The 20,364-nt window shown below is 33.4% G+C and overlaps 2 protein-coding genes across 2 annotated transcripts; one reads left to right on the top strand and one right to left on the bottom strand.

Annotated features, from left to right (window-relative positions):
• Positions 1-6,699: 6,699 nt before the first annotated feature.
• LOC144433622 (protein SPMIP7-like) lies at positions 6,700-18,139 on the bottom strand. The gene is made up of 8 exons (XM_078121959.1): positions 17,341-18,139; positions 16,375-16,460; positions 15,307-15,398; positions 14,218-14,359; positions 11,408-11,475; positions 10,378-10,527; positions 9,458-9,565; positions 6,700-8,516 (listed from the first exon to the last, which is right to left on the bottom strand). Exons 1-8 carry the CDS (start codon positions 17,885-17,887, stop codon positions 8,393-8,395), a joined length of 1,317 nt encoding a protein of 438 aa, XP_077978085.1. The 5' UTR covers positions 17,888-18,139; the 3' UTR covers positions 6,700-8,392.
• A 407-nt stretch (positions 18,140-18,546) lies between these two features.
• On the top strand, positions 18,547-20,183 carry LOC144434432 (uncharacterized). The gene is made up of 3 exons (XM_078122883.1): positions 18,547-18,739; positions 19,273-19,297; positions 20,030-20,183. Exons 1-3 carry the CDS (start codon positions 18,547-18,549, stop codon positions 20,181-20,183), a joined length of 372 nt encoding a protein of 123 aa, XP_077979009.1.
• Positions 20,184-20,364: the final 181 nt, after the last annotated feature.

Raw genomic sequence — 20,364 nt, forward strand, 5'->3', positions numbered from 1 at the left:
ACTTTGAGAGGAGAACCGCCAAGGCCTATCTAACCCTAAAAATACTAACCCTACGATGCCTATAGGTGTTTAAAATGTTGTTGTTGTTGTTGTTGTTGTTGTTGTTGTTGTTTCGTTTTTTTCCTTTCTTTGGTTTGTCTGTCAGATTTTCTCCATGAAGACCCCAAGCTTGTCTGAAAATTTGAATTTAAAGGACCATAGTGTTACTTTCTCCATTGAAAATAGTAGTGTCCAAAAATTGTGTCTATAAACCTTTTGGATATACAATGTATGTGTGATATATGTTTGTATCATCAGTAAATATCATTGTCTGGTATTTGATAGGAAAGAGCCTGGGTCTTTTCAAAGGTCCAATTGTAATTGGAAATATTTTATGAATTTCAAAGAACAGAAAAATGAAAATACATTCCATAAAGTTATTTGTTTCAAACACATATAATTCCCAGAGTAATTTAATACAAAAGTTACAAAATGAAAATATAAAAGTATACAAAGAAATAACAACACTGAAATATATGTAATAGCAAATATAAGGGTCTGCAAGTCCAATATTTGGGTCTACAGTTACAGAAATAAAACAGTCCTAGTCAATGCAGTGTTTTAGAATATTAATTCCAAAGCAAGGCCACACCAATTTAAGTTTTTGTTATTCATTTATTTAATTATCGGATTTCAACTTGAATCTTATTATTCTCCCTTAGAATGTCTCAAGTTGCTAAAGTGGCCAAATGGCTAAGAAATAAGTATTTGCTTCATTCAGGATTGTAATAATAAAACAACTTTTTTTTTTTTTCAACGTGAACAAAATAAAATAAGCCAAGTTTGTGTTTGTAACTCCTGATAATTGTAAAAACAAACTAAGAATGTGTGAAAGGTTTATCTGTCACCTGTACATACAATAGCACACTTCAGTTTTACACCTTTTTTGGCAATTGATGACATACAAATACAGACAAATACATTCTTTTTTTAAGACTTGCAGAAAAAACAATGTAAAGTTGTTTTATTAATCCAAATTTTATGAATCCAAATTTTATGAATCCAAATTCAACATCTGTATGATTACTTTAAAACATGTACCAGCAATTTCTAAGATAGTCAGATTAAGTTTTTTTCTTTAGTAATTCATCTTTCATCACGTATATAGACTAATATAATTTATTTCAAGATTTGCAAGTTTGTCGTATGTGCAAACCTGTAAACACAATGCACTTCATAATGTTGACTCTGTCATTTCTTGACAACACATGAGTGTGAGTCACATTCATATACCGTTCACTCCAGAAACCTACCAACAACGTCAAATCTGAAATTTATATACTGGTATCAGATTTCTATGTAATGCTTGTTTTTAGGATAGACCTATAGCACTTTTTAATATAGACCTATAACACTGTTTAGGATAGACCTATAACACTTTTTAGTATAGACCTGTAGCACTGTTTAGTATAGACCTATAGCACTGTTTAGTATAGACCTATAGCACTGTTTAGTATAGACCTATAGCACTGTTTAGTATAGACCTATAGCACTGTTTAGTATAGACCTATAGCACTGTTTAGTATAGACCTATAGCACTGTTTAGTATAGACCTATAGCACTGTTTAGTATAGACCTATAACACTGTTTAGTATAGACCTGTAGCACTGTTTAGTATAGACCTGTAGCACTGTTTAGTATAGACCTATAACACTGTTTAGTATAGACCTATAACACTATTTAGTATAGACCTGTAGCACTGTTTAGTATAGACCTATAACACTGTTTAGTATAGACCTATAACACTGTTTAGTATAGACCTATAACACTGTTTAGTATAGACCTGTAGCACTGTTTAGTATAGACCTATAACACTGTTTAGTATAGACCTGTAGCACTGTTTAGTATAGACCTATAACACTGTTTAGTATAGACCTATAACACTGTTTAGTATAGACCTGTAGCACTTTTTAATATAGACCTATAACACTGTTTAGGATAGACCTATAGCACTTTTTAGTATAGACCTAAATAAATGTTTAGTATAGACCTATAGCACTGTTTAGTATAGACCTATAGCACTTTTTAGTATAGACCTATAGCACTGTTTAGTATAGACCTATAACACTATTTAGTATAGACCTATAGCACTTTTTAGTATAGACCTATAACACTATTTAGTATAGACCTATAGCACTTTTTAGTATAGACCTATAGCACTGTTTAGTATAGACCTATAGCACTTTTTAGTATAGACCTATAGCACTGTTTAGTATAGACCTATAGCACTTTTTAGTATAGACCTATAGCACTGTTTAGTATAGACCTATAGCACTGTTTAGTATAGACCTATAGCACTATTTAGTATAGACCTATAACACTATTTAGTATAGACCTATAGCACTTTTTAGTATAGACCTATAGCACTGTTTAGTATAGACCTATAGCACTGTTTAGTATAGACCTATAGCACTGTTTAGTATAGACCTATATCACTTTTTAGTATAGACCTATAGCACTGTTTAGTATAGACCTATAACACTGTTTAGTATAGACCTATAACACTGTTTAATATAGACCTATAGCACTGTTTAGTATAGACCTGTAGCACTGTTTAGTATAGACCTATAGCACTGTTTAATATAGACCTATAGCACTGTTTAATATAGACCTATAACACTGTTTAATATAGACCTATAACACTATTTAGTATAGACCTGTAACACTGTTTAGTATAGACCTATAACACTATTTAGTATAGACCTATAGCACTATTTAGTATAGACCTGTAACACTGTTTAGTATAGACCTATAACACTATTTAGTATAGACCTATAACACTATTTAGTATAGACCTATAACACTGTTTAGTATAGACCTATAGCACTGTTTAGTATAGACCTGTAGCACTGTTTAGTATAGACATATAGCACTGTTTAGTATAGACCTATAGCACTGTTTAATATAGACCTATAACACTGTTTAGTATAGACCTATAGCACTTTTTAGTATAGACCTATAGCACTGTTTAGTATAGACCTATAGCACTTTTTAGTATAGACCTGTAACACTGTTTAGTATAGACCTATATCACTTTTTAGTATAGACCTGTAGCACTGTTTAGTATAGACCTGTAGCACTTTTTAGTATAGACCTATAACACTGTTTAGTATAGACCTATAACACTGTTTAGTATAGACCTATAACACTTTTTAGTATAGACCTATAGCACTATTTAGTATAGACCTATAGCACTTTTTAGTATAGACCTATAACACTGTTTGTATAGACCTATAGCACTGTTTAGTATAGACCTATAACACTGTTTAGTATAGACCTATAACACTATTTAGTATAGACCTATAACACTTTTTAATATAGACCTGTAGCACTGTTTAGTATAGACCTATAACACTGTTTAGTATAGACCTATAACACTGTTTAGTATAGACCTATAACACTTTTTAGTATAGACCTATAACACTGTTTAGTATAGACCTATAGCACTATTTAGTATAGACCTATAACACTATTTAGTATAGACCTATAGCACTATTTAGTATAGACCTATAACACTATTTAGTATAGACCTATAACACTATTTAGTATAGACCTATAGCACTGTTTAGTATAGACCTATAACACTGTTTAGTATAGACAAATAACAATGTTTAGTATAGACCCATAGCACTGTTTAGTATAGACCTATAGCACATTTTAGTATAGACCTATAGCACTTTTTAGGATAGACATATAGCACTGTTTAGTATATAGACCTGTAGCACTGTTTAGTATAGACCTGTAGCACTGTTTAGTATAGACCTATACCACTGTTTAGTATAGACCTATAGCACTGTTTAGTATAGACCTATAGCACTGTTTAGTATAGACCTATAACACCTTTTAGTATAGACCTGTAGCACTGTTTAGTATAGACCTATAGCACTGTTTAGTATAGACCTGTAGCACTGTTTAGTATAGACCTATAGCACTGTTTAGTATAGATCTGTAGCACTGTTTAATATAGACCTATAACACTATTTAGTATAGACCTATAACACTGTTTAGTATAGACCTATAGCACTGTTTAGTATAGACCTATAGCACTGTTTAGTATAGACCTGTAGCACTGTTTAGTATAGACCTATAACACTGTTTAGTATAGACCTATAACACTGTTTAGTATAGACCTGTAGCACTGTTTAGTATAGACCTATAACACTGTTTAGTATAGACCTATAGCACTGTTTAGTATAGACCTGTAGCACTGTTTAGTATAGACCTATAGCACTGTTTAGTATAGACCTATAGCACTGTTTAGTATAGACCTGTAGCACTGTTTAGTATAGACCTATAGCACTGTTTAGTATAGACCTGTAGCACTGTTTAGTATAGACCTATAGCACTGTTTAGTATAGACCTATAGCACTGTTTAGTATAGACCTGTAGCACTGTTTAGTATAGACCTATAGCACTGTTTAGTATAGACCTATAGCACTGTTTAGTATAGACCTGTAGCACTGTTTAGTATAGACCTATAGCACTGTTTAGTATAGACCTATAGCACTGTTTAGTATAGACATATAGCACTGTTTAGTATAGACCTATAACACTGTTTAGTATAGACCTGTAGCACTGTTTAGTATAGACCTATAGCACTGTTTAGTATAGACCTATAGCACTGTTTAGTATAGACCTGTAGCACTGTTTAGTATAGACCTATAGCACTGTTTAGTATAGACCTATAGCACTGTTTAGTATAGACCTATAACACTATTTAGTATAGACCTATAACACTGTTTAGTATAGACCTATAGCACTGTTTAGTATAGACCTGTAGCACTGTTTAGTATAGACCTATAACACTGTTTAGTATAGACCTGTAGCACTGTTTAGTATAGACCTATAGCACTGTTTAGTATAGACCTATAGCACTGTTTAGTATAGACCTGTAGCACTGTTTAGTATAGACCTATAGCACTGTTTAGTATAGACCTATAACACTGTTTAGTATAGACCTGTAGCACTGTTTAGTATAGACCTATAGCACTGTTTAGTATAGACCCATAGCACTGTTTAGTATAGACCTATAGCACATTTTAGTATAGACCTATAGCACTTTTTAGGATAGACATATAGCACTGTTTAGTATATAGACCTGTAGCACTGTTTAGTATAGACCTGTAGCACTGTTTAGTATAGACCTATACCACTGTTTAGTATAGACCTATAGCACTGTTTAGTATAGACCTATAGCACTGTTTAGTATAGACCTATAGCACTGTTTAGTATAGACCTATATCACTTTATAACACTCATGTCATGGTACTCAAAGCACTTTACAATTGTTACCCCGACATGGCCCAATAAGGCACAAAGGTCCTACATGCTTCCCCAACTTCCAGGTAAAGGGTGGGGTTTTCACTGTTTGTGGATTCAGGTCCTCAATCATGCCGTGCTAGATCTAGTTTATTTTCAGTCTCTTCCTATGCATTTAGACAGCAATTCTTACCCATTGAGATAATTAACATTGATTTCGTTTAATTGATGTCAAGAAAGAATGGATTTGGAGGTGTTATCTACAAGTGAAGCAAACATATTGCCACTGGTTACCCTTTTTTACTGAACTGCATTCTTCTATTGACTCTGCTGATCAAATCAAAAATTGCTCAAATAGAGCTTACCGGGGTATACAAACCTATACAAAAAAACTCAGACTACTACTTGCACGGTGAAAACAATCTCTTTATTTACAAATGTGCGAAAAACTCCTGACAGATGCACACAAATATATGCATTCAAGCCTTTTCAGCAAATAAATGGACCAGCTTTACTTGCTACAACCAATGCAATGCAGTGTATACTTTTATTACGCTGTGATTTGAAATATTCTGCATCTATCATAGACTACAGGCAGTCATGCAACTCTAGTATTTCTACTTTGATACTAAATTTGAGGGCTGTGACTAACAGTGTTCAGTGAATCTTGATTAACTTAGTCCAGCGACTTGGCAATATGTCACTCACTAAAACAACAAGCCAATCAAGTCAGTATGTCAAGTCTCTGGGCTACAATGTCAAGTCAGTATGTCAAGTCAGATAGCCAAGTCCCTTGGATATAATGTCAAGCCAGTATGTCAAGTCAGATAGCCAAGTCTCTGGGCTATACTGTCAAGCCAGTATGTCAAGTCAGATAGCCAAGTCTCTGGGCTATACTGTCAAGCCAGTATGTCAAGTCAGCTAGCCAAGTCTATGAACTATGGTGCACCCTTCTTACAGTTTGTACACAGTATAGCTGTCCATCACAATCACAAACATATATTTATATGAAATCATAAAATATGCTATATTATTTTGTAAAAACTTCAATTACAAACTAAAAAGTACAGCTACAATACAAACTTTGGTTTGGGCTCTTCAGACAAAATAATACTTGTTTAAGTTGCAATGACAACACTTACTTACGAGTAACAGCATGCTACATGCTTGAAAAATCTCTGAAGTGGAAACACCACAAAAAAAAAAATTAATACTTTCATAAATTTCTTTAAATTTTCCTCAGAGCTATACACAAAGTCATGTAAATAGATGTCCAATTCTGCACATAATTTATTCAAATTTTATTCCAAAAGACTGTACATGTTTTTGTTTGTATATGTCTATCATGCACAAGCACAGTGTGTGTGCATGTGGCTGCATGTGTGTGTGTGTGTGTGTGTGTGTGTGTGTGTGTGTATGTGTGTGTGTGTAGATTTGTTTGTTTGTTTGTTTGTTTGTTTGTGAGCACAGAAGTACAAAGTGTTCATATTTGTGCAGGTACTGTTTGATATGACCATAGGCACATCGTTACATTACACCATCATTTGATATGTCTTTGTTGTCAAACTTGAACCTGACAGTTTCCAGTAACTGTAACCAAGCCTCAAGACCTCTCTGAATGATGCCAGTCAAGTTACCTGTATGTCAATTATCTATTGTGTTACATACAGTAAATCCATTTACCCTGTGGATATGGCTTTATGATTTTCTTCTATCTGCTTAGACACAGCATCACCAATATACAGACTAAACGTAACTAAGATAAATTGATGAACTCTTTTGATTTCAGTATTTCATGATCAACAAAATACACATTTCTAATTTTCCTTATCATATTTTTTACTACACATCATAGATGTATGCCGTTTCAAGACATACATACAATAACAGTATATATGTTTTAAAGCTTTTCTCAAAATACATCACAGCAAAATAGAGGAGGTAAAACACAAGCAGGCATGCAGTCATGTGAAAACACATCTTTGAAAATCTAATTACATCTATCAAAAAGAAAGTTTCATTGATGCATAGTACATTGGGGTGCTTTTTTTCTTTCCTAAACCTTGATTCTAAATTATAACAGTTTGTGCTAGGAATTGATTTGTTTATCTACTCTAAGAACTTTTTCCTTATCTTTGTTTCTTAATTACCATATCTTGACATTTGCATGTATTATGTATAAACTGTGTATATACACATGTATATACACATGTAAATGCAGATGGTAATGTTTTAATTATAGAAATTGGACGGAGTAACCAGGATATGTAATCATTGCCAACATCTCAAGCAATATATTAGCTACATATACATCATGGAGTATTTGTTGTATCAATCACAGAAGGTCATGAACAATGGTAAACTGACATATTGTAAATGTCAATATGATACCCCCCCCCCCCCCAATATTTGTAATTGTTTGTCAACTGTCTATACAAAGAAAGTTGTAGAGCTGTACAATAGCTGTCAGTATATGGATTTTATATTATGCTGTATTTTATATAAACTATTCATTAATAGTATGGTTTCAATGAATTACTATTTTAGAATAATCTTTGGGTATTTTGAGTAAAATGTTATCAGTTGGGTTGTGTGTTTCATGTGTTGTGCTGACCAATCAAATACCACTGAGAGAAGGCAGATTAGGCCTTAACAACACAACTTTTCTTGTAGACTACATCATGTTTTGCCGAGTGTTTCAAAACTGTCTTACAAGATTTACCAGCAGGACCTAGTGACTGATAAATTTGATATATTGTACAATCTGTGATGTATGTAGCTAATACATGGCTGTGTTAAAATATTACTTGGTTGGTCTGGCTACTTGGTTAAATGATGTGTCTTGTGACATCAAGGAACCAAGAATGAGAATTTACACTAAGTGTAAACTAACAGTATTCAACATAGAAAATGGTGTTTGCTTTCATTACTGGCCTTGTTGTCTAACCCAACAAAGTGCATTCATAACCCACAAGGCAGAACAGCCAAGTAATTCTATAAATTCCAGACTTGACCGACAGCTCTGTTTGCATTGTTCAGTGGTGTCCATGTCAATCCTGGGAGGTTGAAGTGTTTTCAAGTGTTGATGTTATGTCTATGATGTGACTTCAGAACTAGCTATTCTATTGAATGGATTACCAGGTGGTACTAGTGTCACCATCTTGGACATATGAGACAAACGTTTATGTGGAGATTCATTGGCTGGTATTGGTATTTTACTGCAAAATACAATGATTGAAATGCTGATTAATGTATGAATGTAGAAATATCAAACAAAGACACATATGTAGAATACATCATAGAGTTACATATAGAATACATTGTACATGCAGTTTCATCAAAGTTTTATGTATTTCTACATATCCCTTTCATTTTAAATGATACTATTCTTGAAACCGTCAATGTGATTCAATTTTAAATTGTACCTAGTTGAAACAACTATATCATGAATAGAATAAAATAGAATAGAATAGAATAAAATAGAATAGAATAGAATAGAATAGAATAGAATAGAATAGAATAGAATAGAATAGAATAGAATAGAATAGAATATTCTTTGCATCCATAACCATTAAGAAAACTAGATTGCTTCATTGGATTTTCTGCAATAAGTGTTTGGTGCTAAAACAAACTAGTAAATATATCAACTATATAATGAATTTTAAGTGTTAATCCATATTTGCCAGAATGTCGGTTCTGAATATTCCATTATTCTTTATTGCATGCGTCATATAGTCTACATCTTGAAAGTAAAATCCTTAAAAAATTGAATTTACGATTTTGTCTATTTTTTTTTTAATCTTTTGAATCTTTTGCCCTCAAGGAATTGAAATTATTGGGTAGAAAACAATCTCAGGTAACAGGAAACTGGCAAACAATTGTAGGGGGGAATAATATTTTGCCAATGAATTCTTTTATTTTTGGATAAATTCTTATACAACAAAATGTGAATGAATTAGGTTTGAATAACTTGTTCACATTTATAATGATGCATCTACATGTATTACTTATTAATTTTGTAAAATGAGTAACTCTACCAAAGTTCTGCCAAGCTACTTACCTACATGTATGTACTCTAGCTGTACTTTGTACACATCTACTAGGACACCTTAACTTTGTAAAATGAGTAACTCTAGCAAAGTTCTGCCAAGCTACTTACCTATGCACTCTAGCTGTACTTTGTGGAGGTGGTGTAGGCATTTCACTATTGGCTGGAATCCTACTGGACCAGTGAGTACAACCAGCATAACGAGGGATATTTGGACGGCTGAAATGACAATGGAACATAACATTAGATTTCATATTTGGGGGCAACCCACATTTATACAAATGTGGACAATTTGGCAAAGCATTCCATTAACAAATTTAAATTTTTAAAGATTTATTAGTCTCAAGAAAAAATGTAGTCTGTAAGGTACATTGGGGCACCCTCATACATTGGTAAACCCTTCTCCGAGAGGGTGGAACAACACATCGTATCTAACAGTCTAAAATAATGTCATGACTATATACTATTAAAAATGTTCTTTTGTTCCAATGCAGCACATATATTTATCATAATGAATCTTGGTTAGATATTAATTCATAGAGGTTTACATTTGTTTGTTTTTGTTTACGTTTATACATGTTTCTTTAGGATCCAATAGAACTGTTTACACTTGCATTTGCATGTCTTTTCAGAATTATTCATAACTGACTCTAGAATTCCTTACTTTCTGTACAAACACAAGTCTGAATAGATTCTACAACATGTCATGGTGTCCATGACCTATCAACCACCATTTCACTGCAGGGGTGGATGTGCTAATGATCGCGCCTTTGTAATGCAGTGTTCGATCTAGGCCGCGGCATTGCGCAATTTGCGCTAAAAAAATCTGATTGGCCACTATGTGAATTTATAATGTGCCTTTTCTCCTGTGAGAGATCAAGGTGCTAACAATTATTACCCCTGGCACGGATCTAAAGTGGCACAACAGCCCTTGACCCTGGGGAGCATATCTATTGCAGCTTCTGTCAGTGGACATAGGATTAAAGCATCTTACAAACAAGAGTTAAAAGACACTGAGTGAATATACTTACTGTGCTGTATCAGTGTATCGGGGTTTCTCTGTTCTTAGTATGGTTGTTGGAAGGAAAAATTTCCTAGGATCATCTTTCTCTTGTGGGTCATCACCATTGATGCAACCAGTGTAATTTGGTATTTGATCGACCTTCTTACTATGGCTGCAGCTAAAAAAAGAATTTTAAAAATATATATGAAATTAATAAATGAATGGTTAAACTTTTGAGATCAATATATATGATGCAATACTCTGATTACCAACGTTGTTTTTAAAAAAAAAAAACCAACGAATTTCTGGGGTTATACCCAAAATTAGGTAAAATGAAGTTATACATTTTACTATGGACAACAATCCCATCAGCAAAGTGTACAAAGCTCAAAGTTAAAATTTTCATAAATATCAAAACATTTTCAATATCAAAAATAGCACAGCTGTCAAAACTAGCTGAGAACGGCAACATTTGCCTCAAAACATGTCAAATTATTATTTGTAAAATGACAACCAACCAACCAACCAACCGTATTCTACGATTCTGGCCTTCTTTTCCAGTAAAAATCTGCTTCCAAAACATTGCCCCTAGTGGCAATTATGTACAATCTTTTGTTTTTTTAAAATACATGATTCACATTGCCTGTATAGCTTTTGGAATCTACTTTTAACTGCAGCCGATCAACTTGATACAATCATAATTGTTTTCCTAACATCTATAGTACAATGAAGAATTTGTTGATGACAGCACTCTCTATAGACTAAGATACGTCGTGACGTTTCGCCCTCACCGGCCTCTTGGCCGATGTTTGAGGGCGCCCCGCCACGGCGTACCTTACAGACTACACTCTCTACAATGAATCAAATCTTTTGATCTATCTTCCTTTCTATGGTAGATAATATTGCAATCAGAGTGACGTTATCATATTAATCTTTTACTGGCTTGATTTCATTCAAATTACAAAATTGACATGATTGGCCTCCATTAAAATCACCAGAGAAATTCAGTAAAAGAATAAATTGCTCAATGAATGGTTAATAAAAAGAGCACAACTTACAATTCCATCGGTTTCTGTAGCAGATTACCATTTCTGGCTTGGAACCAGTCCCAAGATCTGCCTAAGTTCTGCAAAGAGTAATGAAACCAAAATATTTTAAAGTAATTGTCATCAATGAAAGTTAGTAGTATTAATGATGCAATAGAATGGGAAGTATATTATATCGTGCTACTATGCGCCATTCTGATTGGATAATAACTGTGGTAAAATCCCATTTTACCACGGCTGGCAGTGGTAAAATGGGCCCCTAAACTAGCATATAGTACTCACAAAAATGAAGCTCGTGTTCGTTCTTATACCAATAAGTTAACACTTCTTCAGAGTAAAGGTGTGTCAGGTATCCTGTCCAATAGTTTGGGTTACAGTAGTCCAAATAATTCCACTGATGACCTTGCGATCAAAAGCAACGATCGATCAGTGGCTTCAACATCACTAGCCATGACTGATAAGGTACAAGTTCTCCCATGCGACAAGCCGTCAGCGTCCTGCTCTCGTTGAATCGAGCAACACCAATTTAATTTTTAACCATCAGTCAAGTGCGTCAGGATTATTTCATAACTGTACATTTTTAAGGTTCGGTCAATGTTCAATTTGTTAACCATTAAATTAAAGTAGACTGTGTAACGTCGCGTCTCTGATTTACTGTCTCGAGCTTTCTCCGATTCAACTGATTCAACGCCGAGACGTCTATTTTTAGCAGTGTACAAGATTGTATTGTTCTTATGTAAATATCCAAACAAAATTGTTACTTTCTTTGACCTCTTGCCCCGTTTTCTTCGTTGCTAGTTTTCAACGCGTTTTCGTTATGCATTATATGATGTAAATAAAGTAATTTATCAATGCAATGCAGTGTATGGTTTGTGTTCATGCAGTGTGTGTGTGTTTGGGCGACATAAACGTATCCACTCATCAAAATATGCTCGTTCCCGACGATTTATTACCGACGATCTTTTTCTGTACGTGCGATTTCGCCTTTTCAGGCATATAATTAACCACAGAATCATATTTAGAGGAAATAGACACATATGTTGATATAATATAATAGCAATAACCCCCTCCGAAGGCGGGTATACACTCGAATTTGGTACAATTCGCTCCATATAGCACTCGCCATTCGGCTCGTGCTATATGTCGCGAATTGTACCAAAATCTCGTGTATACCCACCTTCGGCGGGGGTTATTGCTTAAGTATAGTATGCTGTATCAATGTCAAGTTCACATAACTTCTTTGAAAACAATGTTTCAGGTTCATGAGGGAAAGATGTAGGGCCAAAGTTTGGTCATGATTATATAAAACCATACAAGTGGATTTTTCTTATTAATTTATTCATCAGAGTACTAGTATATCACAAATCGATTAATCATAAAATCAAGATTGAGTCATAATTACCAATTAAAAACAAGGCCTATGATGAGATGGGAGTATCATAAACTGTTCATTTTGACATTGAAAATAGCACCACCAATGACACAATCCTAGTTTCGCTTGTTTTTTCTGGGCCACAAATTATTATTGATTTTAATATACATTTCTTTTGTCAATTAAGTTGCCAACATTGCAGTGTTTTTATTCTAAACATGTATACTAAAATTTTTTGCCAGTAACTCTGTGTCAGGTGAACTAGTTTTTTTTTTCATAGCAATAAGCCAAAACAAAACTATTAAATTCTTTAAATACACAATATATACCTAGACATTATTGTGTTGCTTTGTGTGACTGCCATTAACATAACAAAGAGCAAACCTTTAATAGTAATTACATCACTGAATATTTCTTACTGAATAAAAATCTATGAAACTGAAATATTTCAATAATTTGAAGGACATTCCTAGTGTTTCAATCCATTCAATAGAAACACATTAATATATGTTTTTGGATTAGATTATTCATAAATGTATTTTAATTTCACATATTTTATTTCAATGCTATCACTGTATCAGATACTTTGGAAGTATATTTATGTTCTAAAGTGTCTCAAATGGTGAATATTTCTCACCTTTGTAATAAGCAGTTAAAATGAGTAATTGATTAAAATTGAAAATTTAGCCAGCTGGTGTAAGTTTCAGTTTACAGTGTTCATTTTGTTTGTAACAGATGTTATTGTGTATTGTGATACAGGAAATACATTTCCTCCAGTTATCACTCATTTTTATATCAAAAGCATGTTTCTTATTTTAAAAGTATGAAATTTACATTCTCGACTTTAATATCCAATAATAGTGCTCAACATGTGGATTTCGTGAAATAATAACATGATAGATAATTTATGTGTTGTCTTGTTCTACTTTTAATGAAATACAAAATGGCAAAAAGTAAATTACAGAGACTTGTTATGGTCACTTTCACAGGTGATCATGATCTTGAGTTTATTGGCTAAGGTATGTCTAGCTCTGGAAATATGTACTCCGACGTTTCCAGTTGAAGATGTGTCAGAAACTTCGGAGTGTATATTTCTAGAGTCAATAAGGTATATCTGGACTAACTGTATTCTGTATTTATATATTTCTTACAAATACTGACTGATCCAAATGAAAGTCAAGTATACAGTCTTTTTGGTTTTTTGGGACCAGAAATTGAAAAATCAGTGATATAGGTTTGTATTCTAGAAGATCACATGATGATTAACTCATACCTTTAATGGAAGAATTTCTATGTACTTAATACTAAATTAAATAACAAAATATAGATTTCAAAATTTATATGAATAAATTTCTGAAAATACTAAATCATGGTAGTTTCATATATTGTAAGCCAAGAGATTTAGACTTAAAATAATATAGAGAAATGTGGAAGTGTGGAATGGTCTTACCTGCCAAGGTTCGGCTTCTGCTGCATAACGTTTATTTAGTGTAAATCTATGTGAAACTGTATCAGCCTGAGACTCCTGTGTGGACTGAGGTGGTTTGACTTTAGGAGCCAGCATAGAATCCCAGTCAACCTCATCATATGCTCTGTTCATGAAAAAAGAAATAAAGTTTTCTGTGATTACTGCTATCAAATACCACAAGATACTAAACCCTGTAAAAGTGTTCTAAAACTATATAAGCATTACTGGGACAAGCCATTAGCCAAGCAAGTGGACTTGTTATCAAAGAGTACCAATATTTACAATGTGATGATGGGCTCTTACATAACACAAGTAAACAGCTGTAAAACCTCTATTCGGCTGTCTGCATGGACTGCAATTGAGGCAAACCTTATCTCCGTCTTATATCAGTTGTTATCAATTTATTAGGCTATCATAAGTAACGCTACAAACAGCTTTAGAGATGCAAACAACTTTTATGACACCCGTTTTCGCCAGGTAAGCCCGCGGGTTTGTTGCACTTGGACCGCTAATGGTTTGTGACTGTCATGCCTTAAGTAGTCAACCCAGCAATGACACATTACACAAAATAGCAAGTATTTTGTGTGCGAATTAACTCACAAATGTTTATATATTTTTAGTTTTCCCAGAGTATCTTTCTTTGCAAAGGGGTTTCTATTAATTTCTTTCAAAATATATCTTTTCATTCATGATGGCTTTCCATTGGGAGGAAATATTAAAATGAGTATGCAATGCATCAGAATCAAACACAAGGACCTTCTGTTGTTTTTATCTGTTTAGTTCATATTCGGTTACAGAGTTTGATAGAAAACAGTTGATCAAAAGTTGAATAGCCAGTAAAATTTCTATGGAAGTGAAATTACCAAGTTTTTTTTTTACATTTATACAATATCTAGCAAACTGAACAACATTCATTTTAGGAAAACTAACATTCTAAGAAAAGTTACACAAGTCATATAACAAATACACTTATACTTTGCCATTTCATGTACAAGGTTTCAAGTAAAACTATAAGTATACAATTTACATTTGAAAAAAAATCATAAATTAGCCAATGGAAAAGTGCCTCACCTTTGTGTGGATGATGTGTACATATATCGGAGTGCCAGTTTATCTCTCCATTCCCTGCCCTTGTCTTGCAGAACATCATCTACCATACGTTTCTGAAAAATTGTACAGATATAGATCGTGGTTATATATATGACAGGAAAGTAAAAATATCGTTTAATACTTTGGAACTACAAATTCAAACAAATGCGATGTTTGGATTTTTTATCATCTTCTACTTCGGAGCACAGACAAGGAACTTTTCCTTGTCTGTGTTTGGAGACATTGCGCTGAATCAATGCATGATCAAGGTTCATACATTTTGTAGACAGATCAAGACATTGCATTAGTATCTAATTTATTATTCGAAAGTGACTTTATTTTACTGTCTTATTTATTCTTGTAACCATGAACAATATATTCTCCATAATACATAATAATTAATTCTATTCGTAGACATATATAACAGGTTGTAGATACTAAAAATTGGGAATTGTGGCCATCAACAAAGTTACTGGCCAATCAGCCAATGTCAATGTCAAGATAACAAGTACTGTGTCCACCAGACAGAGTTTACAGTAGACATTGACATATACTCTGTGTAGATACCAGTTTCAAGTGTTTGCTATGGTAGTAGTAAACTTTATTGTTTGTTTAATTTTGTTTTGTATGTGTGTTGAAAGGTTTTAGAAGGTGTAGTCCTAATTTCATCAAACTAATAATGAGATTGCCATAGTGATTTCCCCTCTGACTCTTCAGTCATTATCAAGACATCACTATCCAGGGTTGGGTTGACCAGTAACCACTACCCTGTAATACTATGCAATGAAATGAGGCAGACATCTAAATATGGCAGCTAAACCTTGACAACCTCATAGCATTGTACACAACAAGTTTACAGTCACTCCTAAAGCAACTGAATGATTTGACTAATCTCAAATTTTGATTTATACATGTACATTTAAACAGAGGTTGCTGTGGAAGTCCCAACGTGGGATCATATCACAGCTGTTCTGCTGTTCTACAGTTTACAAGGAAATGACATTTCATTCTGTCTGACACGCCTATGGCGCCAAGACTGTGTATACTCACATGTGTTTTCTGAAGCTGTTCAAATTTTTGTTGTTTTATTTCTTCTTCCTTAGCGACTTCTCTGGGATCTCTGTCACTAGTCCAACCTGTAAACCAACACACACACACACATGCATCGTATCAATGTCTGTATACACAATCAATACTAAACCATGATCAAATGACTTCCTTTTATTCATTTTCTCTTGTTTATTTCAAATCAATGCAATCAATACACTTGTACTTTGCGCTAACTACATGTATTTAGGTTGTAGCTCAGCTTCTTTAGAATTATTACATGTTGTATCAATGTATTACATTACCATAATTATCAAGATCATAATAAAATGGACAAGATTTTAATTTTTCTCTGATACACTGTTGATACATGATAAAATAAACTTCAAAACTTTGTGAGGTGTAAACAAACAATTTACTATGCAACATTAATTAGATTGTGTTTTAGATACTGTAATATCCAAACACAAGTTAGAGTAAGCTTTAGATATTTTTTAAGCCGTGGCTACAAATTTTTGTTTTACAAAGTTGTATCCTTCACTGTAAATCTTTTTAAAGAAAAAATGTTATTTCCCATTTCAATGTGGAAACAAGTGAAATAACTTAGCTAAGCTTTTATTTCTTTCACATAGTTTCTGATAAAATGACGAAGGTTTAAATATCACTCTATTTGTTTAAGAAATGTCTATAATATACGGTATAAGCTTATAGAAAACTGAGACACAATTCAACAACTGTAAACAAATTCTACTTTTAGAATAAACGTATCTGTAACAATGTAAGGGATATAATGGTACTATAACTGGTATAATAATGCTACAAACTATCTAGATTTAGTGCCAATAGCAGTGTTCAATTTGTATACAAAACGCTACAATAGAAACCAAGACATCCGTATCCCCTAACCGCTATACGTTTTGAGGTTTTTGAAAGCAATTGTTAAAGTAGTAAGTATATTTGTTAACTTACCGCCAAGCTGAGCTCGAACATACGCATCGCTAATTTTCCGTCCACACCACGGTCCCGGGTCGGTGATAGATCTGTGGTGTGGGGGTGCCGTGTAAGGTGGTTTGGCCAAAACTGCCTCCGGGGGTGTTCTTGAGGTTGCCGCAAAACTACTGCTTTTAACATTTCTGGCTTCGATGGACATCTTGGGGATTGGATCGCCCGGTGTCACTTGGTTCGGTGGGTTATCAATCTGTTGCATGGTTGGCAGTTTGGAAACACCGGTCAAGCGGTCAACGTCACCTCCCGCGGAGATAAAACCTGACGTGGGGTCTAGGATTGGGATGTTATCACGATTTGGTGCCAATGTATCATCATGATACTTCACAAATCCCGGACTGTTATGATACTGGAAACTATCGAAGTCGCCTCGACTGACTAGTTTGGGGAATTTCATATGCCGAAGTCGTTGTTGGTGTGTAATCTGTTGCATACAGTTGCCACCAGCATTAGCGTCAGTCATCATAATTGTTTGAAACCCCGGACGGGGTCTGAGAAATGCGTCCACCATTTTCCCGTCACTCTTTTGGTTTCAGACAGTACAGAAGAATGTAATATACAAAATAGATACTTAAAATTCTCACTGGTGATCCTTGGATTACATACAAAAGCTGACTGAAGACACCAGACACATTTGTTCATCCACTGGGTCTACGTTGTTGTCCAAGTGGGGTATCACGTAAAAGGCCATTCACCGCGTGTATGACAACAGCTGGTTGCTAGGTCTGTGATCCGCGAAGCACAGTTCACTAATTACCATAAACAAATTATTTAAATCATTTGCGTATTTAATCAGAGAGAGGTCGATGATCAGTGACATATAACTTATCGCTGTTTTTTTTCTTCTTGTTTTCATCACCTTTGTTGATTTTATAAGTGAAAAAAGAGCCAGTCCCACCTTTTTACATAAACTATCATTTGAATGGAAATTGAATTAATTTCGCGAATAAACTTTTTTCTTTCACAATAAAATCCAGTTATCTAATCCTTTTCAAATATTTATTTCTAATTTCACCAATTACACATTCTTAATACAATATAACAAACGTCATTATTCCACTGGCGATATTAGCCCCGTATCTATAATTTGTTTATTGTATTTGGGACGTCCCAATCAACGCAACCTGAAGGAACTGACGTCACGCATAGCTAATAACCGGGAAATCCAAAATGGCTGCCAAGAGTAGGAAACAACGCGGGTCCGATAATGGGAGTCAAAACCAACACCAAAAGTTGCACCAACATCGATCGAAAGGTGCACACAGGAGAGAAAGATATAAAGCAAGTTCTGAGAAAGATAGCGAAGAAGTATCTTTCGGATCCGACTTTAGCGACAGGAAACTTATTTTGATAGCTGTCATGGGTAAGTGTCGTCAGCTAAACTGTGTGCTGATCCCCCAGGGATCAACTTTTATATATTTATCATGTACTGCCATTGGGAAATGAATATTGGTGAAATTTCGCGAACATGATTAATTTCTACTGAAAGTTAAATTTTCTGTAACATAAATATTTGCGAATAATAGTAAACAGGGGAACTATACAAGGAAGCAAAACATTTGAGGAATTCAAGTTCATAAAAAATTGTATACTACAGACATACACGTAAATTGTAATACATAATTAATTATAGGTATAATTAATACCATAAATTTAGAACTCGTGTTTTTTTTCATGATGCATGGTTTTACCACTGCACGTTGTTGCACTCTACAATTCACCATGGCATACATTTTTTACAGGCAAAATTTTTTATCGAGTTTCAACTAAAACTAGACACTTCTCCAGTTCGTGATATTAAATCATGTGAAAAAAGCTAAAACGATGTTAAACATTTTTTTTTTGATGTACCGCAATCTCATTTTTACCCCTGTTTTATATTTCTATCCACTCCAGCCGGTATCATTGGAACATTACATGGGTAAGTTCACATTCATTTATTCAACAGAAAATCAAGTGTAAAAAAAATACAAAGTTATTGATTATCAGTGGCTTTGAAATTAAAATTAACTAAAAAATTAATATTGTACACCGTAGCTTGTATTTTTGTAATTTGAAACAACACTGCTTAAAATCAATAAAGTTCATTCCATGAACAGTAAATATGTGTTAAAATTTTTTATTTGTCCATGTTTTCCTTTCCAATGTTGAATGAATGAAAACACAAAGTGATATTATTGGTCAATATAGACAGTTGATAACTTAACTAAATATAGAAAATGTGATAATACTTTTTTAAATTCAGCAAATTTTATATCTTAAAAATAATGAATATATCTTCAAATCTATTTCCATTTCATTAAATTGCTTAGTATGTAGAGTTAACATTTTTAATGTCATTTTGAAGCTGAATATAAAACCCCCAAAGTTTACTGTTACTGAGTATACAGGAATATACTTATATTATTGTGAATAATTTCTCTGAAAATTTAGAAAGTATGAAAGAATTTTTTAATACTTATATAAGTTATTTACCTAGTATATCTTTGAAAATATTAAAATATAACCATGTTGTTAATTTGTTGCAGTTGATCACAGATGATTTTGTCTACTTACATGTAATTAGATTATTTATAGCTGGGACTATTCTAAATATAATTGTTTATCATACAGCATGTAAATTAAAATTATCTTAATGATAATTATTTGACAGCCAGTCAGGAAAATTTATAAATCCTCTCCTAAACAGAAATTATACTTCACATATCATCATTCAATGGGTTATATTAGTTGTTGGAAGATATATGTTCAAACTTGCTAAAAATCCTACACAAAAACCAGTATTTGAAAAATTAATAGAAAAGTGAAATTAACACTGATGGTATAAAACATGTGTGGAACTAAAATATGGCATATATATTGAAATATTATTTATTTAAGTATATGAATGCTACAAAAACCTTACAGACATTGTATGTTTTCTGAAATTCAATTTCCTATTACAATATGATAGAAGCTTTGGTTGCTAGGATATGTTTTGTTATGCAA

The sequence above is a fragment of the Glandiceps talaboti genome, chromosome 4 (genome assembly GCF_964340395.1).
Source record: "Glandiceps talaboti chromosome 4, keGlaTala1.1, whole genome shotgun sequence".
Classification (NCBI taxonomy): domain Eukaryota; kingdom Metazoa; phylum Hemichordata; class Enteropneusta; family Spengelidae; genus Glandiceps; species Glandiceps talaboti.